General features: G+C 41.0%; 1 protein-coding gene across 2 annotated transcripts; it reads right to left on the bottom strand.

Moving 5' to 3' along the window:
• IRX1 (iroquois homeobox 1) lies at positions 1-26098 on the bottom strand. 2 transcript variants are annotated; one of them, XM_030551637.1, is made up of 6 exons: positions 26092-26098; positions 14286-14386; positions 7239-7356; positions 1237-2251; positions 686-758; positions 1-335 (listed from the first exon to the last, which is right to left on the bottom strand). In XM_030551637.1, the coding sequence occupies exons 3-6, from the start codon at positions 7302-7304 to the stop codon at positions 278-280; spliced, it is 1212 nt and encodes a 403-aa protein (XP_030407497.1). In that variant the 5' UTR covers positions 7305-7356; positions 14286-14386; positions 26092-26098; the 3' UTR covers positions 1-277. The 2 variants fall into 2 exon arrangements, with proteins under 2 accessions (XP_030407497.1, XP_030407496.1); XM_030551636.1 differs by lacking the exons at positions 7239-7356; positions 14286-14386; positions 26092-26098 and adding an exon at positions 5113-5761.
• Positions 26099-26387: the final 289 nt, after the last annotated feature.

Genomic DNA, 26387 nt, shown 5'->3' on the forward strand with positions numbered 1-26387 from the left:
GACACCCTATATACAATCTGAAATCACTCTATATACAGAAAAAACACAAACACATGGGAAACATTTACCAAACAAATAATTCAAGAATGGTTAGAGTAACACGATCTGAAATGGTACAATGGAGAAGGGGGATCCATCTACAGATTTGTATGATTGCTTTTATGGATTTGCACCACCTTATTGCAAAGAGAGATTGATGGGAGTCGTTTATATCGTTTCAAATATTTTTTGTCCTTTATACCAGTCTCTGAAATATTTTTTTCACCAACCCATTTAATCAAGCAGAAGGGAGAGCTGTTAAAATTCGCGGTGTTCCCTCTTGCTGAGCCAAAGAGCTGTAGGGGGGAAAAAAGACGCAACAATCTATCAGTGAAAGAGTGAAAGCATCGCTTCGGTGTCTGTCTGTTGATATAACTGCCTGACATTAGCTAATTACACAGAAAATATTTTTCTAGGTCATAAATGCCAAAAGATATTTGAGATTTGTTAAGTTTCAAAAAAGTTACAAACTGGTTATGGATAGTTGTAAGTTATTCTACTTTTGAAAGGATTACAGCAGGAAGTGCTGTATTATCCTTGTTGTTTTATGTATTGATATGAAGATGAGTAGTCGTTATAATTAGTCTTTATTATTCAAATACTGTGTATCACATAAGTAACATTCCTTCAGTGAAGAATAACTCACTTGTCACGCACAGGCTGGAAAGGCGATTTTAACTGCTGGGGTGGGGTTTCAGTCCTTGGTGCATTTTCTCTTTCTGGAGGAAAAGAAAACCCAAGAAACATCTTAGAAAAACACATACTCACGTGCACTCACACATGTACCTAAAAAGACATATAGGTATCAGTTCACGTTTGTATTGCCTTCATTGATTATTTGTTGTTCCAAAGCAGATTTAAGATAGTCTTCCCACTTTTTTTGTTGTTGTTTTTTGTTTTGTTGAATCACTTTGAAGCCGAGGGCTTTGAACTAAACAACAAATCAAGAGAAAGCTCCGGGGATAAGTTAAATAGCGCTACCCTAACGATTTTAATTTATTTTTGAGGTGCCTGGTGTGTGACTGGTAGTATTCCACATGAAAGACACTAATGCATATTATTTAACAAGCTAAATTCAGCCCTAGAGTAAGCTAGGTGAAAGTCTGTTAAAGACAGTGAGTTACAACAAGGCTGTATCTGACCTCATTTAAAAAAAAATAAAACAGCTCTCCACCGTATTTGGGGAAATCACATTACCTATGTGTTTGGGACTGGTTCTCTCTGTAGGTTTTTCACTGCTTAGGGCTCCCAAAGTTGCTGTTAACACGGAAGGCTGTTGATGGGCCTGGATATGGTGGTTATGATGAGCGGCATGATGGTGGTTTACTCCCAAAAAAGACCTCACATTTAACAGGGAACTCTGAGTGAGGAAAGCCCCATTTGTCCAGTTGTGAAATTTGCCAATCTGGCATGTGTAGAGTCCATGGCTAGGGAGGAAAGCCGGATGCTGAATCTGGGTGGAAGTGTGGTTAACCTGGGAATGAGAAGGGGGAGGAGGCGAAGACTTCAGGGCGCCATCAGGGCTGGTTGCTGTCTCTGCCAAAGACCAAATCTTGGGTTTGCTGTGAGGTGGCACCTGTAAATTATTCTGTCCATTGGGGTTTATGATTCGTGTACTGTTGTCAGAGGCCTCCTTTACCAGAGAGAAAGAGTCTTTGGGTTTAAGACCTTCAGACGCTGACAATGACAAACCCTTTTCTTTCTCCAAATGTTCATCTTCGCTGCTTTGTCGCAGGAGCTCAGATTTCTCCTCCTCTTCTTCATTACTCTGCTCCCCATCATTCTCATCGATTTTATCAATGTCTATGCTTTCCAGGTCGATTTCTTCGTCGTCTTCGTTCTTTTCGGGGTCTCCCTCGTTGTCACTCCCAAAGAGGTTACCATCTTCTTGGTCCTTACTCCTTGCTCCCCAAGTTACTTTGTTTTCCTTCTTGAGTCTCCTCCTGGCGTTGGCGAACCAGGTGGAGACCTGGGTGAGGGTCATCTTGGTGATGATGGCCAGCATGATCTTCTCGCCCTTGGTGGGGTAGGGGTTCTTCCTGTGCTCATTCAGCCAGGCTTTCAGAGTGCTAGTGCTCTCTCTGGTGGCATTCTTGGGACGCCCTGGGTCCCCATATTGGAACTGTCCATAGGGGTAATAACCAGGGGCAGTGTGGGCAGCAAAGGTAGCAGGATGGACACCTGGATTATCCTTCAATTCATACTGGGAGCCCTGCAACACATTCAGACAAGCAGAGAAGAAAAGAAAATGAGTTCTTTTTTTAATGTCTCTAACAGACCTGAATATGTTGCTGCTGCAGTTTGTTCCCTTCTTAAGAGAGCTGTCTTTCCCCTCAATACACTGGCAGGGACATAGCAAGGCATAAATACGCCTCTAAAATACAGCAAGGGGTCTTTACAGTAAAACTTTGGCCTCCTCATTCTAGATTATTCACATTTAGTTTGAACAGAACTGTTCCTAAATGACTCCCCTTCTTGTGGTGAAAGGGAAGAGTGACTGCACAGGGATCTGCTAAACGTTAGATCTATTTTCTGCACCTCCACCACTCCTCAACCCTCTGAGCCCTCACCTCCAGGCAAATCAAATCAAACGATGAAAATTTAATGTTTCCACATTTACCTCGAAGAGTCAAATTTATTATGTATTTAAAAAAAGCACTCAGCAAAGAGGAGAGATTACCTCACACTTACAAATTTAACGTCAGCGCATATTAATAATACACCTATTTTCAAATTAGCTATGGGTATATCACAATTAAATCAGAAGTATCTTTATTTAGCCCTAAATCAATGTTAAAAAGTAGTTTGCTAACAGGTTAAATAAGTCGAGAAAGGTAACATGCGAGTTTGAATCACAAACACTAAAATGTGAGAAATTTCACACACATCCACAAACCTCAGACGTGTGCTATAAAATATTAACTGGTTAGAAAAGAGCCCTTGTACGCTGGAATGGAGACGGATTCATACTTATGATATATATGCATGCAGTTACTTTATCTCTTAAGTTTTACTTTGATCTGAGAAAATTGTTTGCTTGCGCTTAGAGGTGGTGATTTATTTGCAATCAATATTCTTTTTATCATCAGTAGTAAAACACAGCAAGTCAAATTATCCTATCAGGTGTTTTGGTAAATAACATTTTATCTTTATAATAAGCTCATTAGGCCTCATTATTATCGCAAATTGTTCAGACAGTCACATAATATTTTACCTCTTTATTTCCAAATAATAAAAAGCCCAGAAATTAATTCAGGATATTACCATCCATTTTAAGAATTGCCACTGTGTGCAAACATACAGATATCTTTGCAAATAGCAAATGGGAATATTCTTAAATATTTTAATACTGAAACCACCTTGTATTTCTGTTTTTGTTCCGTTCAATACAACCTTGCTCTATTTGTGCTTGACTATATTCATAGTCTTAACACTTGCAAAACGTTATACAAGCCGTTTTGAAAAATAAAAGTTCAAAAAGTCTTTAATTTTCAAAAAGTATCAAATGTCTTTGCAAAGAAAATGATTTTACTTTGGCAGGCAGTTGAATAGGACCATGTATTTTAATTTCATAGGCCAGGGTTATAAACAGTCCACAAAGAAAAGAATCCCATCTTTAGAAGGCCAGATGTAATGTTTATATTATAATTTGTCACAGAGTAGTCTTGCTACACTCCCTTTATTCCGTTGTTTTTTTATTACTGTATCTGACATTATATTTCTCTGTAATCTCTGTTGGGAATTCTTTTGAAGGAGCCACTTGCAAATCACTCATTGCTTCTGTGTCAACTTCTACTGTATAGAGGTAAAATATTAAATACGTTTTATAATAAAAATTATTCGTAAAAATGATTGTATGGTGAAACAACCTCATTCCAAATGTCTTCTCTTGTTCAAATAAAATATATTTGGGAAAAAAACCTGCACAATAGATTCCTTACGTGTGCATAGTAATAAATATTCACATCCTATACCTTACTGGGGGGAGGGGAGAAAGCAGAAGGAGGGGGGCTAAGAGGTGTTTAAAAATAAATCGAAACCTAAGAACGTCATCACTCAGAAATTCAGATATTTTATTTATTAGTATTTCAACAAAAAACGCAAGTAAAAGGAGTTAGTTAACAAACTGATCTGTTTCGCTTTTCACTGGGTAAATTTTCTAGCAACAGATCCAAGGACAATAATAAAAAATGTTATAGACAAATTAAGGACAATGTTCTTCTCTACTTCAGTATAGATACACTATTCTACTTGATGCAAATTAAATATGTGAAGCTTAAAATAAAGTATAAAAAGTATATGCAACTAAACAGGCGATGTTAAGCCTTGAGCAAAACATCTGAAGTAAGGAAATACGCCAACTACTTAGAATGCTCTCTAGTCTTTTTGTTTTCTCTTTTACAAACGGACTCTTTTATAGCTCCACAGTCAAATAAAATTTCCAGACGAAAAGGTGATAAAGGGATATTATTAAAGCCAGTTTAAATAACAACAAAAATCATTAGTAATTTTCTTAAACGGAAAGTTGAGTTGCTACGGTAATCCAACAACAAGGACAGGGCTCCTGCCCAGCAAATCCACTACCAAGAAGAAAAAATTTATGGAGTTTGCTCCCGGCTGGAGTAGCGGCCGATCAGCCCGGTGCCCAGAGACACCCCCGCATACGCACACACACTTTCTCCATATCAGACCCCTCTCTCCTGTCTGCTGGGGTCTTCGGTCATCGCATCCCACACACGCACTAGCACCGAGTAGGAGTGCAGGAAAGCAGCACCGCTTTGGGGATCTGCAGAGCTGCAGAGGGAGCAAGTGTCTAACCGCCGGGAGCACGGAAAGTTACTCTGCGGGCTCTTTCGTTTGTTCTTGCTGCTTCAAGCAGTTTGCTAAGTGGGCTCCATCTCTGTGGCACAACCACAGGTCTTCCCCCAGCCACCCCCACTGCCAGGGAGAAACGCGGGACAAAAGCCCCAGCACTTCGGTCCCGTTCCTGCCCGGACCGGAGAGAGGGAAGAGCGAAGGGAAGGGAAGGTGTGTGGGGGCGGAGGGAGGAGGGAAGCAGCGCCCGAGACTTACCATCTGGGAGAAGAGGCTGAGGTCGGCGGTGTAGGGCAGGAAGGCGCTGTAGTTGGGGGCGCTGTAGGGACTCGCGTACATGCCCAGCACCGAAGTGACAGCAGCCGAGCCGCTCCCCAGCTCCGCGCCCCCAGGCCGGCCTGAGGCAGCAGCAGCGGCGGCTGCAGCGGCAGCGGCAGCCAGCACCCCGGGCCGATCGCTCCCGTACACCGCCTGGCTGGCGCTGAGATACTGCGGGTAACCCAGCTGGGGGAAGGACATCTCCAGGGCGCAAACACGGCGGCGGCGGCGGCGGCAGCAGTATAAAATGGGGGAAGGAATTTTAAGAAAGAAAAAAAGAAGAAGGCAGGGGAGGAGGGAAACTGAGCAGCCGGAGCGGGGTGGGGTGGGGGCGGAACAAATCCAGCTGGTTCGGGTCTCTCTCCCTCGTGCCTTTGCTCTTTTTTTAACAGAAGGCAGGCCAGGCGAGAGGAAAATCGATCTGATAATTTTCTATTTCGTTCTGATTTCTTTCTGTCAGAGCTGTATTGTAATGTGGGTGTGGATGAGGAGGAGGAGTGTGGGTGGATTCAGTGGGGTGCCTTTCCTCAAATCTCGGCTCTTCTGCGCTCCTAAATCCCTTAGATGTGATCTGATCAACAATTGAGCTCCAACTGATGTGTCTGCCCTTAGGTCCTAGGCTGATCTTTCAGATACAATTTGAAGTTGATGCTTTGATTGGCAGCCACTTGAGCAGCAAGCCCCGCCCCGCCCTCACCCACCCCCCTTGGCGAAGCACGTGGTGTTCAGCCCCGGCTCGGCCACTTTCGTTGATGTGTGTGTGTGTGTGTGTATACACCCGCGCAGCTGCTGTGCCTTGCGTGTGTGTGTATTTAATGTTTAGCAATGGGTTCCTTTCAGAAAAGCCCCCACTGCTGTATGACAACCTGTCTACACGATTTTACAGTTGTCCAACATTGGGGTTTTGCTGTTTTGCAGCCTTAGTGTGTCCTCTTTTAACAAAAACAACTGTGCTGCTGTTTTTTTTCCACCTTTAACACTGAGTCCCCCTTGTCGTCGCCAGGCTCAGGAACAAATGAGAGTGGCGTGGGAGGAAAGGGGGCTTTGCAGCCCGGGGACTGGTAACAATTTACCACTAAAAAAATGCTAACTATAGCAACCAGCACAACGCCTGTCCCCAACTCCCCTCAAACACATTTTAGGGGCAACCTTTTCTAGCAGCTCTCCCCAGAAATCTTTAGCTACAAATATCACTAGATCTCCCCCCCCTTTATCCCACCTGAGTGACATTCAGTGACAATATCAGCAGCATTGCAGCAACATCCAGAACATTAGTAATAAATAATCCAGCAAATCAACCGGGATGCTCCACTGGATTTTTTTTTTTTATTGCAAACTTTCAAGATCCCTGGAGTCGGTAGGGACATAGAGGAAATGAGTTCTTGGAAGGGTGTTCTTATTTTTAAAAACAATCTTTTTGCCCCCGCCTCCTTTCTCATTTGGTTACAACAAACTCTGCAGCAGGAGGGAAAGAACCCCCTGTGCTGGAGGGCTGATGTAGCTGGAGACCCAGCCGCCTTAAAGAAATGATTTGTGGTGGCGATTTGTCCGTCTAGTCTCAGCATGTGAGAAGTGGCCCCGCCTGCCCGTTAGCTGCGCGTTAGCCCGGGCACCCTGGGGCTGCTGCGGAACTAACTTTCCCTTTTCTGGCGCGGAGCTTCTCCTCCCGCTTTCCCTGCGCACTGCTGAGCCCCGAAGACCCGCGGGTGCTCCTGCTCTACCGGGCAGGGGCTTCCCTCCTTGGGGCATTTTCTTCCACTTGTCTAGTGGGGGTTCTCCTCGACCCCTCCGGGCAGGTTCTCCGCTCTCCTAAGGTCGCCTCTCTCCTTGTCTCGCCGTGCCCTTTGCTGGGAGCTCGCCCGGCTCCTCTCAACTCCCAGCCACCACATTCTAGTTCACACGGTCCTAGGGGGCTTCCCCTGCCTCGCCACACCGTAGCGAGTGCCTCTCGGACCTTTGTTTAGCCTATGGCAGGGACCCCACGCGCTCTCCCCTCGCAGGCAGGTCCCATCCCAGTGTTCAGGAGAGATTTAACAGCAACAGCGGGAAGCACAAGGCACACTCACCTGGGCTAATCCCTGTCTTCCTGGGCTCAGGGAGCCGCGTGGGATAGAGCAACCCCCGCTCCACATTCATGTGCAGGCTTATCCTGTGCAAACACGACAGTCCAAGCTCCTTTATTTGCTATAAAGAAGAAAAAAAGAGGGTATGAAGTTTTTCCTAAAAGGAAGGACTAAAGGGAAATAAGAGCAAAAGAACCATTTGGACCCGAACTTTGTTATACTTTGCAAAACCATTCATTTTAAGGATGTCGCACTGATTTTTTAACTAAAGCATTTGCGGTAATTTCGCTTACTTTCCAACCTTATTGCGAACACGTATTCTAAGCGAGGATTCCTTATTTGTGCTTTTATTTATATATGATATATTACAATATAACATTTATAAGATGTCACATGCCCCCTTTACCCTCTGCTTTTCTCTGAACAGCCAAATATTCACTGATTCACTCACGAATATCATTAATACTAAGAGCACAAATAATGATTGTAAGTGCCCAGTTTCTTTGAAGTGCGCCTTCTCCTCTGCTTTTTCTTTTTCGGGCTAACCCTTTCCTCCCCACTCTCCAGGAAACCTTTCCATCGAGGAGTTGATTAAACTTCCTTTTTACCCTCTCTACCATTTAGAGATAGAGACCCTACCCCCTCCAGTACCAGCCTCAAACGTTGGAGAAGAACAAAAGCTCTCTAACCCTCTAACCAGGAGAGCCATCAAACACGCAAGTGCCCCGTTGTAACAAAGGTAAACGGTCCCAGAAAACTAGAGCAGTGTTTTGCTAACTGAAATGTCACATTACAGGGTTGCAGGTAAATGAAGGTGGGATAAGCCATGGACACGGCCGAAATCTTCTTAGCTTTTTAGATATTGCTGGGATGTACATCTAGAGAAGTTTCCTGTTGGAGGCTTAGGGAATCATCCCCTCCCCACTCCACCTCCATCCTGCACAGATCATTTCAGAAAATTAGGTCGCTTGCTCTTCTGTTACCCAGCATCTTCTCAGGCAAAATTTAGCTATAATTTCTTAATGTGAAATTTAAAAACTGGAGAAAAAGGCCGGGAGAGTCGGGAAAAGGCTGTAAACAACCATGTCCTTAAAAACAAAAGATTGGGAAAGTTTCAACGTTGGGGGAAGAGCTTTGTTTCCCCGTCTGCAAAGTTCTCAGGGTAATAGATGAGCAGCGTTCCGCGAACGCCATTAATTATTCGTAAGCCTGTTCAGTACAAAACAGGAGTACGTGGATAGTACTTGCAAATTTAACATTGTTCATTTTACAACAGTTTATGTCAGTCTAGTAGCCAATCTTTCAAACCCTTTTTAATGTTTTTCCCGCTGCAAATAAGATGGGAACAGAGCTCCTGTACAAAGCTACTTAGCTTCAAAATCAGTTTAGTGAAGGTCTGGGAGATTCTGGGTTTATTTCCCCCATACAAGACCTATATCAGAGGCTTAATTACAACTAAAAATCACAACGAACAAAAACTGTACGGAAAATTACGAACATCATCATCAACTATCAAAAGAAACAGAAACTTCTTCCTCTGTAACCAAACAAATCCAAAACAATGAAAAGAGATCTTCCCCCAAATAATTAGTCTGAAATTGTTAACGAGGAGGAATTAAAATGCTGGCTTTTAGAGGTTTTTCTCTTCTCCAAATTGACCCGTGTTAAAAAAATCCAGCCTATTTCTAAAATCCTGTGTTTGAATGTCTCCTTAACTTTCGACAAAATCCTAACCAAAAAAAAGCATAATGCCAATTCATTAGCTAAACACATTTTAACGACAAGAACAATCAGTCATGTAGCAAAGAAAGGAATTGGGATTAGAGTAAAAACACGGTCACCTTTCCATTGGAGAGTGGATTTACATATGAAAACAAGCAAGAGGGAAATGGGTACCAGCCTTGGTTATAATGTGATTATACCTAGGGCAATTGTTTAAAATACATTGTATACTATTTAAAACAAATTGACCTGAATGGACAGGCTTCTGTAATTCAAAGATCGGTGGGCAGATAAACTTCAGTTAAAAAAAGGAAACACCTTCTGAGAACGCGTTTGCCTAAAACAGTGTGATCCTTCCAGTTTCTCAAGGCGATGCATCCACTGCCAAGAGATTTTCTTTTTTATTATTAACAAATCAGTTTAGATGGAGGTCCGATAAGAAATGCAAATCCAGACATAGGGGTCGCTGCTTGGCCGAATTTTAAAACTTAAGTCTGGGTCTGCAGGAATTGGCTAAAAGGTTTGTTTGCAGAGAGGATATGTGAAAGCTTTAACACTGACTACTAAAAATGAAGTCAGTGATTTTGATCTGCTCCAGATGTCCTAAGAGTGGATATTGCAGTACTAGGAATCCGCACCAAATATCTGAGGGCACTGATGGTAATCAGCAGAACATATCAGGAAGTGGGGACTGGCAATTGTGATAACCTGCTGGAAATGTGCAGGGCTGGAGATGGCAGTGATAAACCGCTGAAAATATCTTCAAATGGAGATGACAGAGATGTTGAAAGAAGACACCTAAACTATAGAGAGAATAAGATGCTAAGTACAATTTGAGAATGGAGCTGGTTTATATATGTATTGGTATACGGTTCACCGCTATAATTTTCACATAGATATGTACATTTGTGCCCTGTACAGCCATCCATATACACATGCATATAAATATATTATTAAAATCAGGGTATATTCGGCGCTGATAATATATACAAAAAGAGATGCATGTCTATTTGCCAAAGCTTCCTGTTTATGGCTTGAGAAGAAAAACTTTTCTGTTTTATTCTTTGTTTTGAAAGAGGCTTATATCGATTTCTTTGCAAATCCTCTCTTGATGTTGAGCTTGCACTTGTACTATAGAAAGGAATTGAAGTTGATCTGTTAAATTTATAATCTACTTTCATTTTTTTCTTGTGGAAACAGTGCTTAGACTAAAATACAAAGATGAAAATAATTCACGAACTGTTCTTTACATCTAGCATCCCAATCATTAACATGTGTAAGTATAAGATAAGATATCTTAAGTATCAAAGCTATACACTTTAGTGGTTCATTTGTGCAGAATTAAGTCCATTACTTTAATATATCCTGCCTAGATTATAATTAAGTACTGACTGTCAACTCTTTGGGTCAGTTGACTGATTTTATTAACTGTATTATTTTTGGTGTAGGGTGGGACCGTATTTCATTTGACAATATGTATTTTTGTGATACTAATATCGTTAGTAACATTTCAATGAACCAAGTTATTTTTTTCCTTTCATTGGTCATCTATAGTCAGGGCCTGCCTTCCTCCTGCATCCATCCCACATGCAGTTCAAGATCACTTCTCATCAACCCTGATTTATGAGCCTTGTTAAACAGTCATTATTACTTTGTACCTTTTCCAGCAAAATCTGGGAAACAACCCCACTTTGTGACAACAAGACCTGTCAAACAATGACAGGCAGAAAGGCAATGCATCTCTTGAGTTACAGAATCCCCTATGCATCTTTTAACCGAAATATATATATATAAAGGAAAACCACCTTTTGCAAAACTTCATTCACATTAGCATCTCTGACTATTCATGACTATAAGAATGAATGGTTTTTTATTGCAAAACAGTAACCAGACATCTTGGATATCTGGGCGATTTTCTAAATTTGGAGAGAGAGAGAGAGAGAGAGAGAGATTTCAAAATCTTTTACCAGTGACGAACCAGGGTGTCTGAATATACTCATTTTAATAACTAGGAAAGAAACTTGAAATGAACATGGTAAACACAGAGTTATCACATTGTTTTAAAGAAAAATATTGATTTCTTTAATTTATAGATTAAACAGTAAATAATGCTTAGGAAATCTGATGGTGAGTTATTAACAATGCTTTATTATTGTATCTCCATTCTAATCTCCATTAATTTTGATTCTATAATTGATTAGATTATTTCTTTTATACATTTTATAAATTAATAGTTAAAGCTACACACAAACACGTGTCTGTGTATTTAAACATGCACACAAATCTATCTAATCTATCTATCTATTTCAGACCCTAACTTAATTAATAAATAATTTTCATTCTGCCTCCAAAATTATCAATAGCAATTATGTGAGATTTTTAAGGTTTATATTTTTATGTCACCAGACTGTTGCTTGGGGGCAGAGGCACAATTGCTGTGCCAGCTGCAGTTGTATGTATTTGTTTTTCTGTCTTGTTCCTGTAGGGCTGCATTATGCAGTTTTTAATTAGTTTGTGTTTGTATTTCACCCGTCCCAAATCAATGCCATCCTGGAGCAATGCAATGTAAATTCCTGCAGTACAGGTGTAGCTGCTAGCTCTGGAACACTAGGAAACCCATGTCTTACAAATGAAAGCAGTGAATGCGGTTCAGCCAAACTGTCAGCTTTAAACAGCCAAGAGGAAGGAGATCAAAGCAGAGAGCAGGAACTTCTACTCTCCAGATTAGTCTTTATGGTTTGAACTCCTAATGCTATTAAAGGGAACCAGGACATATAGCACATCGTTGGCTACAAAGTTACTTCTAATTTTGCTAAAGTCCTGCCTTATTTTGGCCAATGTAAGCCTTCAGAGCATTTCAAGATGCACTGTTTCCTTTGAGGCCTAGTAGCTACTCATCTGAAATTATGCAGAACTAATGCCTTCAGAGACACATTTCTGTTTGTGCACATATTTATATAACTTATCGCCTTTTGAAAGATGATTTTGATTTCCTCCTAGGTTCCACAAAGTCTTTTAAAGAACTCAGAGCAATAAAACCTGAAATTCTAGTATCTCTAGACATGAAAAGTCCCTTTATGTTGTGTTTAGTGTCTCTTCTTTCTTGAAATGACCTCTGTAGGGTGGTGGATAAATCAGTCACTGGGGAATTCTTTTAAAGCTTTCTTTTTTTGTCAGGAATAAGAGATTGCTCATCTTTAACTAGGCCACATAGAAATTATGATTCAACAGCAGTGTATATTTAATTAGAGTAATCTCACTTGAATTTAATTACCTAATGAATTATTTGTTTAAAAGGTAAAAAGGCTTGTTTGCCAAGTACAGTGCAATCCACAGATAAGAACTTCTGTTATGAGAACATTATTATTAAAACGTTTTTTTGGTTTTATGTTTTTAACTCTTTGATTATTTTAATCATTTATTATCATGCAAAATATGCAATGACTATAGAACAAATCCCCTTCTGTTTACTCCAGTGAGCAGTTCCACTGAGGTAAATGGGACTAATCATCTAAGTAAAGAGAACAAATTTTGGCTCAATTTCATATCATAAGTACAAAGGCCCACATTGTTCCATCGGTTTTCAGGCAGACTTCCCGCAACTGATTTCTGTGGAAGTTCTGCCTCAAACCCAATAGCACAGTATGTCCTGATACCAAGTACGATAAGGAACTTTTAAATAGAACATTTATATAAAACGCTCACTTCTCTTATTTCCTTCTTCCTCTCAATTAATTTATTGAACTCATTCTTCACTCCAGAGTGTGCCACCTTTCGGTGGTTATTTGGAGTTGATTTTACTTTAGATAACATTTGTTTCCATTTGGTCCCTGTGCAATATGAAGACGGCATGGTAAGCAAATATTATGGAAGTGAGTATTTTAGAGCGTAGTATTTCAGACTTCAATGTAATTTATTTGTGCGTTATACAGTGCAGCTAGTAATACTTCTGTGATTATTTATGCTTCTTCAGTTACTTTTAAAAAAATCGTGGTAAAGAAAACAAAAACTGACCAGCACCTAACCTTGACCTTTCTCATTCTGTTCTCAAGTTTTCCAGCTATTGCGTTTCTTGTTTCCAAGATACAAAGCATAAGGTTCTAAACTGCAACATTTGTCAGAAGATTCGTTTGAAAGCATCATAGCTGTGGGATTATTTTCCCTTTAAAAAGGGGGAATGATTTTTATATGCTATTCTGGGCTTCTCTTTAATGATTCCCATTGAGCTGTTCCTGAAAAACTAACTTTTTAAATTTCACTTTCTCTTGGAGCTTGGAATCTTCGCTAGCATTAGCCATCATGTTATCATGAATAGATTATTGTATGTTTGCATTCGAGTGAGACTGAAAATGTTTAAACAGAGGCATTTTCCAGTTTCAACTGAAAGCAACAATACAGTATTCTATTCAGGAGGTCATGGTGGCCAGGCCTTGAACAAGATGTGGAGAGTGGATCAAGTTAGTTAAGAAAGCGTATTTATCTTACTGTTTTTTTTTCTTTCTGCACAATCTTCGGATGTGATGCCACAGTAATTGGTAGCATGTTCGTTTTTAATAAATAATATGTATTTCTGAATGGAAATACATAGATGCAAATTTTAAAAGAGTTGTTTATTCATGAGCTTTACAGATCACCAAAAACAGCGTGGACAATTAACACCGGGAGAGACTATTAGCCAACATGTTAAAATGCCTGTACATTTTTCTCCCCTAAGCAAACCGACCGAATACCTCTCGGTGTAGCTCCGGATGGGATAAAGGAGTGTGTGTGGCCACAGGAGGGAGTTGGTAGGTGGAAACAAAAACAAAATCCAAACTTAAGTTACACATTTCCATCTTGATACGTTAGTGCAAACCCTGTCCAAAGTAATGGTGGGCCCACAATCTATTCAATATAGCACGATATTACTGCTCAGGCAATTGGTTACAAAACCGACGAGGTGACTACATGGAGCATGTTGACATGTAGAATGCGAAACCACACCGCTCAATTGGAAACACCCTGTACATGCAATGGAGAATCTGGAGCTTTAACCACAGTTCAAAATGTCAAAGCCTATGGGCTCTGCGAATAAGATGGAAATGCCTCTCAGGGGAAGGGGTGGAGAATGTTCCTTGCCTACTGAAGCCCATCTCCTGGGTCCGACCGCGATTGGGGGGCAGCTGGGATCTTGAGGAGGGGTGGAGCGGGAAGCAAGCGCTCTAAGCTGTCTCCGACGTTAGTGTGAGGTGGTGGGGAGAAACTATTTTCTACCGCCTGTAATTACAGCTTGGTGCTGCACAGCTGTCAGATCGGGGACATTGATCCTACAAACTGGGAAGCACTTACGCATCTTTCCGGACAAGGGGCAGATTGGCGTTGTGCCTCCTGCGGAGCCATCAGGGTTTTGCAGATTCCTCCCTTGCATGGGTTCTTCACAGCCAGGCTCCCTAAGCAACAGAAATGTAATAGTCCTGTAGGGTTTCAGGCCTGGAGCGCCCGTGCCGGTGGTGTGGGAGAGACATCTTCCTGCAATGTGTGTATGTATGATTGATAGACAGAGATTCTGCAAGTTCAATAGCAATTACACTCAGCCACTCAGTAGTTGTTTTTAATGCCCTCTCATGTTTCCATACTGGTGTATTAAATAAATATAGGATTGCTATAGTTTCCACAACAGTTGGCTAGTTTGTTTCAGACAAGCCTGCTCAAGTCCTGAGTCAATTTGAGAGCAGCTTGCACACTACTTAATTACATCGTAGTGCAGCTGTGCTAAAGCAGTTTGTAGTTAAACCAAAGAAGCTTCTTTCAGATTGTAAAGTTAATGTTTCACCTTCTGGAGTGATTTGGTGGCATGCTAGAAATAAGACAGGAAATGAGTTGTGGGTAGAGTTGCTACCTCTCCTGGATTGTCCTGGAGTCTAATTAAAGATTATGTCATGTGAGGAAACCTCCAGGAATGCATCCAACCAAAATTGGCAACCCTAGGTGAGCAATGAGCGTGTGTGCTCTCCATTTAAGGGGAAAGAATTCCCTACTTTTCTCAGGGCTTGTGCTACTTTTGAGTCACGTTTTGATCTTTAGTTGAAGATCAATGTATTTTAGCAAGATATTCAAACGTTATACCATGGCATAACTAGAGTTCTTCTAATCAGGAACAGCAGAGAAATATGATGGTTGCTGAGTTTCTGCTCTTTTATTGCTTTATATTAGAAATGTGTATGCCCAAGTGATGGAATATCTATTTCACATTCTCAGGTGAATATTCTGGTGTCTGTAGTCTGATCTCAAGAGTAGCCTTTATTCTGTGACACTTTAACAATGGTAAAATGCATAATGACGTAAATGGTAGCAGGATCAGACCTCAGCTCCCACAATTACGTTAAAGGTTTATATTACACACTTAGAGCTGAGAAATTTATAATATTGCCTGGTGTTAAGATGAGATTATTATAATTTTTCAGTGGCAGATTGCAGATAAATACATTATTTTTCTCTTCTCCATTATATATTCTCCATACACAGTATATAAGAATCCACTGGTGACTAGATATAAATGTTTGTTTGAGCTTAAGACATAAGTGCTATAGACTCATAAGCCTGGCATTTGAATTCATGAGTACCTGTGCTTTTTCTAAAGCTGTGGGTGCAATAGCCACAAAGCTTCTACATAATGTAGTCTACTTCTATTTATTTTGTTGAACAAATACATAAATCAACAGGACATATTTGACTATACGTATTTATTCTTTCCAGCTATTGGAAGAGGTATGCATTCCAGTTTATTATTATTTACAGTATATAGACGTTTAATTTAAACCATGTAGTTACAATATGATAAGCAACATCTATTCAATAAATCTTAAAATAGAACTTGTTGAATTAAAATTATGAACAAAAGCTTGCAGGATTCCTTTTCATATACTATAAACAGCATACTTTACAATGCCATTCTATATCTTCTGTAGCTGTCTTCTCTTTTTCAGCTTTAGTAGCAGTGGGTATAATTTCTTCCTTTGGTTACTTTTTTTTCTTAGCTGCACATTCACTCTCTTTGCTGATGTGATTGATTTATGTAACTGCTAATTTGTGTTACTTTTTAATGATGACTTTTTGTTTTGTCCAATAACACTTTTTAATATGATTATATGATTTTATTTTCCTAATAGGTATAAACTGTTGCATTGATTTATAAATTTTATAGAATGACCACTGTAGAGATGTATCAAGTGGTAATTTTCCATGGGATGAAACCACACATGGCACTTGCAATTCAACACATGAATTTGCAAAAGTCTAGATATATATTAGAAGAATATGTTTGCTTGCTTAGATTTTTGGAGGAAAAGAGATGGGGTGGGGGAAGGACATATTCTAAGTTTTGTATTGCCAAATTCTGCTCCTATTTATTCTTTCTTATAATACAACAATACTTTTGAATAGCAACACATTTAAAACTGATTAAAGGTAAAACCTTTTTATACAATACATAATTAATCTGTGGAATTTATTGCTATATAATGTCATTAAAGCCAATAATTTATTGGGATAAAAATAGATATTGATATGAAAAATGAAAATATCCCCAGTTATATTCAATGGCATAACGTTATGATAAAACCTCTCATGCTTTAAGGCATAACACAAATGGGATTAGGAAGAAACTTTCTCTGTAAGTAGGTTACTCCATAATTTTCTGTTGTGGGCTTTTTATCACTTTCCTCTGAAACATCTTGTACTGGTCACTGTCAGAAACAGGATACTGGACTAGAGGGACCACTAGTCTTTCCTCTCAGTTGTGCCAGTGTAAATGAAAGCAGAATTTGGTCCACAGCATGTATATAGTTGTGCTGTGCAATATCACATGATGTTTATAAAGTTGAATCATTCTACTTTGCAAGCTACGTTTGTCATCTGATCCATGTGTGGCATTTACACTGACATGAGTGGGAATTTCTACATGTGGAACAAGTGTAGATGAAAGTTCTGTAATGCAGATAACAAAGGTGAATTTTGTCCAATGTTGAGGATGGTGGGTATAATAACTACTGAACTAAGCCCATGATTCATTTCACATACAAAATTAGTTAATTAATTTACAGGGCTTCTTATACATGATGTTTATGTATAATATAATGCAGATACTACTTTTCTTTTACCAGAGGGGTAACCATGTTAGTCTGGATCCGTAAAAAGCAACAAACAGTCCTGTGGCACCTTATAGACTAAAAGATGTATTGAAGCATGAGCTTTCGTGAGTGAATACCCACTTCGGAGGGGTCTTCACCCATGAAAGCTTGTGCTCCAATACATCTGTTAGTCTATAAGTTGCCACAGGACTCTTTGTTATTTTTCTTTTGTCTTTTTCAAATGTGTATTCTGTGTTTTCTTTGTATGCTTTAGAAATGTTTGCAGACAAGATATAATTATTAATGGTTCATGATAGTTAGTTACTCAGTGCTTGCATATTCAGAACATTCTTTGTTTTTTCAAACATTATAAGCCAAATTACGACCCCAGTCCTGTGTTTTTAAGCATTTAGAGGTTTGCTATTCTATGCAGAAAAAACTATGCAGGGAAGTGAGTCCTCACCTTACTTTACACCAAAACTCAATGAGATTACTAATGTAGTTATTGTTCAATGTGTGCAAGGGTAGCAGAATCTGCATCAAAGTATGTACTCTGTGAGGCCTCTGTCTTATAATAATATGTTGTACACATCAGGATGATGGCTCAAGGGAATGCAGATATCAGTGAAGAACAAATTCCCTTTGTAACACTGGGTGATACTATAATAAGGCCAAGTATAAAATAAAAGTAAGACCATTCCCTAAAAATATGAAAGTAAAAATTGTAAAAGGCCATTTCTTATGAGAAATTGAAAAAGACAGACCTGGGGGCTAGAACTGGAAGAAAATAATTAAGTTGTATTCCCAGACTTTTCCAACTGGGTCAGTTAGGTAGACTCACTCACCCATTCCCTTGAGCTCTCTCTGTCTCTGTAGCCTTGTCTACCCGAGATAATTTTGGCATTACAAGCACCATTGCAGTAGTTACCACGCTTGTAATATACCTCATGCTCACACATAAATGTGTTTGCAGTGGGTACACGAGTGCTGGCAGCACCATGGTAATTGCACCTGTTCAGAGCAGGCTCTCTATCATTTTATCCTGCATTGTCTCTCTCTGACCTCTTGCAGTGCTAGTGCAGACTGAAAGCATTGGTACTGTAGTTGCACTGATGAAATTGGTACTGCCAGCATAATCCACATAACTCCTGTAATTCTTTCAGGAACCACTCTATGCAATGTCTCACCTGCGACTGATTACTTTCTTGTTATAAATCACTTCATACTGTTTTATACAATGACAAATGAAGCTTTCTTTGGTTCAACTAAATACAATTGATACAGCACCTCTCTGGCTGTGGATTAGTGCTCTTCAAAATCCCCACATTATTTATCTGTTGTGGGAACTGTGGGAGAGTTACCTGCAATGCAGTGGTACTACAATAGTTGGAGGGAATCCTGTGAGGACACGCTGAATAGATTTTCACTAATCAGGAGGGCTAGTATAGACTCACTGCCCAGTTACAAATTTAACCTGTTCTTTTAAACCATCATCAATTGTAATAGCAGTGATTTTCCTAGCAGGAGCCAGGGCAGGGTGAAGTCAGTCCAGGACCCTTTACCATCCTACTCTCGTCCTAATGTTGAGAGTCCCCTTAATCCCCCTGGGGCAGTAATTCCCGGCAGGCCTTATTCTCTGCTCCAGCTAAATGGGCTAGAGCAGTGGCTCTCAGTCTTTCCAGATCCCTTTCAGGAGATTGATTTGTCTTGTGTACCCCAAATTTCACCTCACTTAAGAACTACTTGCTTACAAAATCAGACAGAAAAATGTAAAAGTGTCACAGAACACTGTTACTGAAAAATTGCTTTCTCATTTTTTACCATATAATAGTAGAATAAATCAACTGGAGTATAAATATTGTACTTACATTTCAGTGTGATACTTGAACCTCTTTTTCACTATTGAGTCTTGTCATTCTGGGAGGCAGTGAAGGGACAGCAACAATTAAATTTTTCTCTACGCTGAATCAATTTGTCTTGATGGCAGTCATAGGAGAAAATGTGATTTCTCAAAGATATGTTGACCCAAAAGGTAGCAGAACATCCAAAGCATGGTTCCCAAGGTCAGTGTACTCTTTCTGTACTGAACACCAGAACTGGGTTAGTGTGGAGTCATTAAACTTCATTTGCAGACTATGGTCTGAGGACAGCTCAAGAAGATTTTCTTTCTGACTGTCAGAGACATTACTGCGGCTAGCGTTTGACAAAATGAATGGGTTTCTTACTCAGTCAAGTTGAGCTGAGTTGTGCTGAATGTTGGGGAAATATGACTTGAACTCAGATGTCAAGTGGGCCAAATGATCTCCATATGAAGCTTCAAGTGCTTTTGTAGAAATAGTTGAAACTTTTTTTCATTTTAAGCTGGCAAGTCTGGAACTCAGAAAGCTTTCTTTGAAAAAATTCCACCGGCTTACCTGCAGGCACAGGGTACTGTGTCTGAAAATGTCATTGCAAATGTGCTGGCTTCATAGTGTTGTTTGATAGAGTTTCTCTGCAAAGAAAACACAAAGCTTTAGGAGAATCACTGTTTGTAGATGTGAATCCAAAAGCAATATATTCCTTGCAGAACTGATGATGGTGTTTTTTTTCCAGGCATTTTCAATTTCTTACAATTTTCACTGTCAACACTACTGCCATTTCCAGCTCCTCATTTTAAAAATCTATCCATTTTTACATTGCAACACAAACACACCATGACAACTTCAATCTCATTAACATACTTGCACACCTCAGTAAATGATTTAAAACACATGTCTATGTATATGCACTTTATGTTACTGTATAATATATAGAGCAATATAAACAAGTCATTGTCTGTACGAAATTTTAGTTTGTACTGACTTTGCTAGTGATTTTTTATGTAGCCTGCTATAAAACTAAACAAATATCTAGATGAGTTGATGTACCCCTTGGAAGACCTCTGTGTATGCCTCAGGATACATGTACAGTACCCCAGTTGAGACCTGTGACGGGTTTGGCCACAGAGACCCCCTTGGGAATATCACCTAATGTGCTAAGACTACCTCTGAGCCTGTTTTCTCTGCCAGTTTGGGCCTCCAGAATCCTGCCTTGTTGAGCCAGATACTCTAGTCTGCTCAAACACAGACCCAGGGTCTGACCCACACTCCCAAAGCTGCAGACTTAACTGAAAACCACTTAGCAGGTACTCCTGTCTCCAGCACCCAGATATCCAGTTGGATCCAAACCCCAAATAAATCTGTTTTACTCTGTATAAAGCTTATACAGGGTAAACTCATAAACTGTCCACCGTCTATAAGAGTGATGGAGAGATATGCACAGATGTTTGCTCCCCCAGGTATTAATTACTTACTCTGGGTTAATTAATAAGCAAAAGTGATTTTTATTAAATATAAAAAGTAGGATTTAAGTGGTTCCAAGTAATAACAGACAGAACAAAGTAAGTTACCAAGCAAAATAAAACAAAACACGCAAATCTAAGCCTAATATATTAAGAAACAGATTACAGATGAAATCTCACCCCCAGAGATGTTCCAATAAGCTTCTTTCACAGACTGGACTCCTTCCTAGTCTGGGTCCAGCAATCACTCACGCCCCCATAGTTACTGTCCTTTGTTCCAGTTTCTTTCAGGCATCTCTTTGGGCTGGAGAGGCCATCTCCTGAGCCAGGTGAAGACAAAATGGAGAGGCTTCCAGGACCTTTTATATTCTCTCTCTTGTGGGAGGAAACCCCTTTCTTCTTCTTTGCAAAGTCACAGGAACAAGATGGAGTTTGTAGCCACCTGAGCAAGTCACATATCTATGAATGATTCAGCTTTTTGCAGGCCGACACCATTGTTTACATATTAGTTTGAACGTTCTCAGGAAAGCTGTGGATTGCTATCTCCCAAAGTCCGTTGTCAGTTAAGTGTTTCTTGACTGGGCACTTACTGAGAATAGTCCTTTCTCAAGAAGCTAACCAAACGTTTCACTGAGGCTACTTAGAATCAAACACATTGAGATACAAGTACATAGCTAATATTAATAACTTCAGATACAAAAATGATACACACATACAGACAGCATAATCATAATCTGAAAACTACAACCTTGCCATTGACATCCCACTTGACCTCCTGTGTACAAGACCTGGTGAAACCATGGGACCCTGGTTGCAACAATGATATATTCGGTCATAGTTCATGTAAATAACATCCCAAGCACCAGTGGGCTAGAGGAAGCAGTGTATACTTAGGACATCCTTGGGTGAAAGCTAACCACTGGAAGCAGTGGCAATGAGACGTGGAGCAGTCCAATCTGGATTCCTTGCTCTCATTCATCTACACAGTTCCAGAGGCTACTGATGACAGCAGAATAACATTTATGATTTGGACACTGGTCATTATTATTGGTTGCCAGCCCCACTGCCCTACCAGCTTGATCTTTCCCTCCCTTTTTTCTCCATCTTCCATTTTCCCTCTCCCCATCGATGTCCCTCTTTCCCTTTCTTCCTATCTTCCACTTCCTATTTTGCTATTCTTCTCAACCCATGCTTACCTCATAATTAAAACAACCAACCAAACACAATGAAAACAAAGAAATAAAGAGAATAAATGAAACTAATAAGTCATGTGTCAGTTGCACCCTAATCACTTTGATTGGATGTTGTAACCTCTTTCCTTTGTGCGTGTGTGTATGTTTAAGATTGCAAACAAGTGCTGGAACAATTTGTATAGTGGGGTGCTCAGAGCCATTGAACCAAACTGTAAACCCTGTATATGATGGAAATCACTTCAAGCAAGGGAGTGCAGTAGCACCCCCAGTGGCCTTAGTTCCAGCACCTATGATTACAAAGTTTTCAGAGCAGATACTTATGTCTTCCTGTCTGTTTGTACAGAGCTTAGTTCAGTAAGGTCCTGCTAGCAAGCACTAAGGACTGGTTTACACTTACAACTTTGGTCAATCTAGGCTGTGAAAAAAATGCACTGTACAATATAGTTAGGTTGAGCTAATCCACACTATAGGTGCAGCTAGGCTGGTGGAAGAATTCTCCTTTCAACCTGGCTACTGCTTCTCGAGGGGATGGATTTACTGGAGTGATGGAAAACCCCTTCCGTCACTGTAGTAAGTGTTTACACTGGTATAGCTGCAGCGCTGCAGCTGTATCACTATAGTGCTTGTAGTGTAGACATATCCTATCACTACTGCTACTCCTACTCCAGGTTCAAATACCGCGTCTCTCTTTTCTGGGCTGACCCCCCACTCATGTGAAATCAGGGACTCAGGTGAAAAACCAGTGACTTCAATCATGCAGGCCATCTGAACGTACTAGATTTATACTTGAAATACACCCTGAAGGAATTTGCAGGTATCCAGACAGAACTAAAGATTTCAAAAAGGAACAACCAAAAACATTTACAGGTTTTTTGTGGTATGTGAACAACTTTTGGGGAAAACCACTATTGGTTTGTGAATATAATCCAAACTTGAATCAAAGCTAGTATTAAGGACTTTTGTACTCCGAAATCAATCTGTTCACACAGTACTAAAGATGGGCACTCCACCATTTGTAGTACATTGATCTGCAGTACACCAGGGGGGTTGGTAGTAAGGAAGTAATTCATGCAAGTTTTTGAATACTTTTTATATTATCCCTACTATTTAGCTTTATCTGTTGTTTTTTGAGGGTGAAGGTAGAAATGAAAGAGCGAATACTAGAAAGGAAACCTGAAACGTACAATACCTAAATTCATAACACTCTTTTTTTTTTAAAACATATCCTCTCATGCCACAGGGCCATTTGGGGCAGACTGCCAATTATTTTACAGCTTTTGACTCCCATCAGAACGTGCTGCATAACAGCACTACTATTCCTGTTCTGGGTCTGAAGTAACTTTGTAAGGTCAAGATCGCTAGTGTGCTATTGTTTTGCATGTTCATCAGGCAAAATAAGTTAGCTTGAGCTCTGACATACTCTCTTCCCACCCTTATTACACACCTTCTTTGCTGTTCCTCAAGAAGAAGCTGAATATGGAATAGTTAAGATATGGGCAAAATGTGAGCAAAACAGCCTGGGGGGTAGACATTGCTCTGCTGAGAAACTTGCTTTTTCCACCCCTGTGATGCATTAATGGCCTACTCCAGGAGATATGCAAGAAGTAGCCTTGCATGTCCATATTCATGATTTTGTCCTACAAAATGCATTTGCCAGTTTTTACAGCATATTATGCTTTGTTTCAGTCCTTTCAGTAACTGTTAGGTTAATCAGAATAAATGGAGAGCAAGTGAGTGTGAGGGTACGTCTATACTACGGGATTATTCCGATTTTACATAAACCGGTTTTATAAAACAGATTGTATAAAGTCGAGTGCACGTGGCTACACTAAGCACATTAATTCGGCGGTGTGTGTCCATGGTCCTAGGCTAGCATCGATTTCCGGAGCGTTGCACTCTGGGTAGCTATTCCGTAGCTATCCCATAGTTCCCGCAGTCTCCCCCGCCCCTTGGAATTCTGGGTTGAGATCCCAGTGGCTGATGGGGCAAAAGTCATTATTGCGGGTGGTTCTGAGTAAATGTCATCACTCATTCCTTCCTCCGGGAAAACAATGGCAGACAATCATTTCGTGCCCTTTTCCCCTGGATTGCCCTGGCAGATGCCATAGCACGGCAACCATGGAGCCCGTTCAGCTTTTTTTTACTGTCACCATAAGTGCACTGGATGCCGCTAACAGAGGCATTACTTCAGCGCTACACAGCGGCATTCATTTGCTTTTGCATGATAGCAGAGACGGTTATCAATCGTTCTGTACCGTCTGCTGCTATTGTAAATTGGCAGTAAGATGACGGTTATCTGTCGTTCTGTACTATCTGCTGCTATCATGGGTGCCCCTGGCTGAGGTCGGCCAGGGGGTGCAAAAGCAAAACTGGGAATGACTCCCTGAGTCAATCCCTCCTTTATGGTTTCTAAAAATAGAGTCAGTCCTGCCTAGAATATGGGACAAGTGTACTAGAGAACCAGTGTATCAGAGAGCACAGCTGCTCCGTGTCAGATCTCACAGAAATGATGAGCTACATGCCATTCACGGGGGGTGCCCCTGCAACAACCCCACCTGTTGTTTCCCTCCTCCCCAAACCTTCCTGGGCTACCTTGGCAGTGTCCCCCCATTTGTGTGATCAAGTTATAAAGAATGCAGGAATAAGAAACACTGACTTGTTAGTGAGATAAAATGAACGGGAGGCAGCCTCCCGGTGCTATGACAGTCCAGGCAGGACATTAAGTGGTGCAGAGGAGAGGAGCCCAGCATGCCACTGCTATGATAGTCCAGGCAGGACAGAAACTTTTCTTTACACAGGAAAGGGAGGGGGCTGATGGAGCTCAGCCCCTAGTTGCTATGATGAGGATGGTTACCAGCCGTTCTGTACCATCTACTGGAAATGACTAGGAATCATTCCTATTTTTACCCCGGCACCCCTGGCCGACCTCACCTGAGGCAATCCAGGAGCACTCACGGGCTGATGGTGACGACGGATATCAGTCATATTGTACCGTCTGCCACCAGGGAGGGGAGAGGAGCGGATACTGCTCTTCACCGCTGCAGCATCGCGTCTACCATCAGCATTCAGTAGACATAGAGTGACATTGAAAAAAGTCAAGAAACTATTTCTTTCCCTTTTCTTTCATGTGGTGGGGGGAGGGAGTAAATTGACGAGCTATACCCTGAACCACGCTGGACAATGTGTTTGAACCTACAGGCACTGGGAGCTCAGCCAAGAATGCAAATAGTTTTCGGAGACTGCTGTGGACTGTCGGAGAGCTGGAGTCCTCAGTACCCCCTCCTTCCTTCCATGAGCGTCCATTTGAGTCTCTGGCTTCCTGTTATGCTTGTCACGCAGCACTGTGTAGCCTGGAGATTTTTTTCAAACTCTTTGGCATTTCATCTTCTGTAACGGAGCTCTGATAGAACAGATTTGTCTCCCCATACAGCGATCAGATCCAGTATCTCCCATATGGTCCATGCTGGAGCTCTTTTTGGATTTGGGACTGCATCCCCACCCGTGCTGATCACAGCTTCACGCTGGGCAAACAGGAAATGTAATTCAAAATTTCCCGGGGCTTTTCCTGTTTACCTGGCCTCTACATCCGAGTTCAGATTGCTGTCCAGAGTGGTTACAATGGTGCACTGTGGGATATCGCCCGGAGGCCAATACCGTAGATTTGCAGCCACACTAACCCTAATCCGATATGGTAATACCGATTTTAGTGCTACTCCTCTTGTTGGGGAGGAGTACAGAAACCGATTTAAAGAGCCCTTTATATCGATATAAAGGGCCTCGTAGTGTGGACAGATGCGCCGTTAAATCGGTTTAACGCTGCTAAAATCTGGCCTGAGAGAGAGTTGTCCATATACACCAGTGTTCAGTTCAGTCTTCAGTGGTATTCACCTAGGATATTTTGACTTTCTTTTGAAGACATGCATTTTTTAAAAAAGTAAACATAATGTTATCACAACTGGTGCAGCATTAATAGCTGTCTAAGGTATGTGGGGATGGGGTATGAGTTGAAAAAGGTGATGGTGTGTTCCGGAAGGGAGAGCCATGTTTAAGTGCAAGTATCTGGCAATCTGGTGCCACTCCAGCACTGTGACCCTGTCCCTTGGAGGTGCCTCCCCTCCTCTTGTCCCAGAGAGACAAGGACAGCAGCATGAGTCCCCCATCCCCATTCAGTAGTGGCAATAGAGACCTGCTTCCTCTTAGGATCAACAGGGGGCCTCATTTTCCCCAGAGAGAGGCAAAGATGGAAGCAATACTTTTCCGAGCAGCTTGAGTGGATGGGCTGGACCCGATACACTATTTTTCTCTTGCTATCCAGAGTTCTTTTGTTGAGATAAGTGGGTTTTGGAGTTACCATCTCATTGAGATACATGGGTTAGTTCACATCTCTCAGATCTATTGTTTCAGGCTGTCTACAGACTCAGGCAGACCTAACTGAGCAGCTGCAAAAGCAGCTTAAGCCCGGTACTTCTCCACTACAGAGGTAGGGGGTAAAATGGAACACCACCAGGGCCAACCCTCCCCCTTAGCATCCCTAGGCTCAGAACTGTGAAGAGGCGATCATCAGAGAATTTCTTGTGCACTAGGACCCAAATGGCATTCTCCCTCTCCCAACACAATCTGGGCACAGAGCAAGAAACTGCAGGGAGAAGCCAGAGACTGAAGCCAGCAGAGTGGCTACAGAAGCAATTTAAGCAGGGACTGAGGGACACAGAGAACATTTTCTACAGTTTTATCTGGACTTTCTCTGTCTTGTGTCTGTCCTGTCTATTTAGACTGTAAGCTCTATGGAGCAGGGATTCTATACTTTTTG

The sequence above is a fragment of the Gopherus evgoodei genome, chromosome 2, assembly GCF_007399415.2.
Source record: "Gopherus evgoodei ecotype Sinaloan lineage chromosome 2, rGopEvg1_v1.p, whole genome shotgun sequence".
NCBI classification, from domain to species: Eukaryota; Metazoa; Chordata; order Testudines; family Testudinidae; genus Gopherus; species Gopherus evgoodei.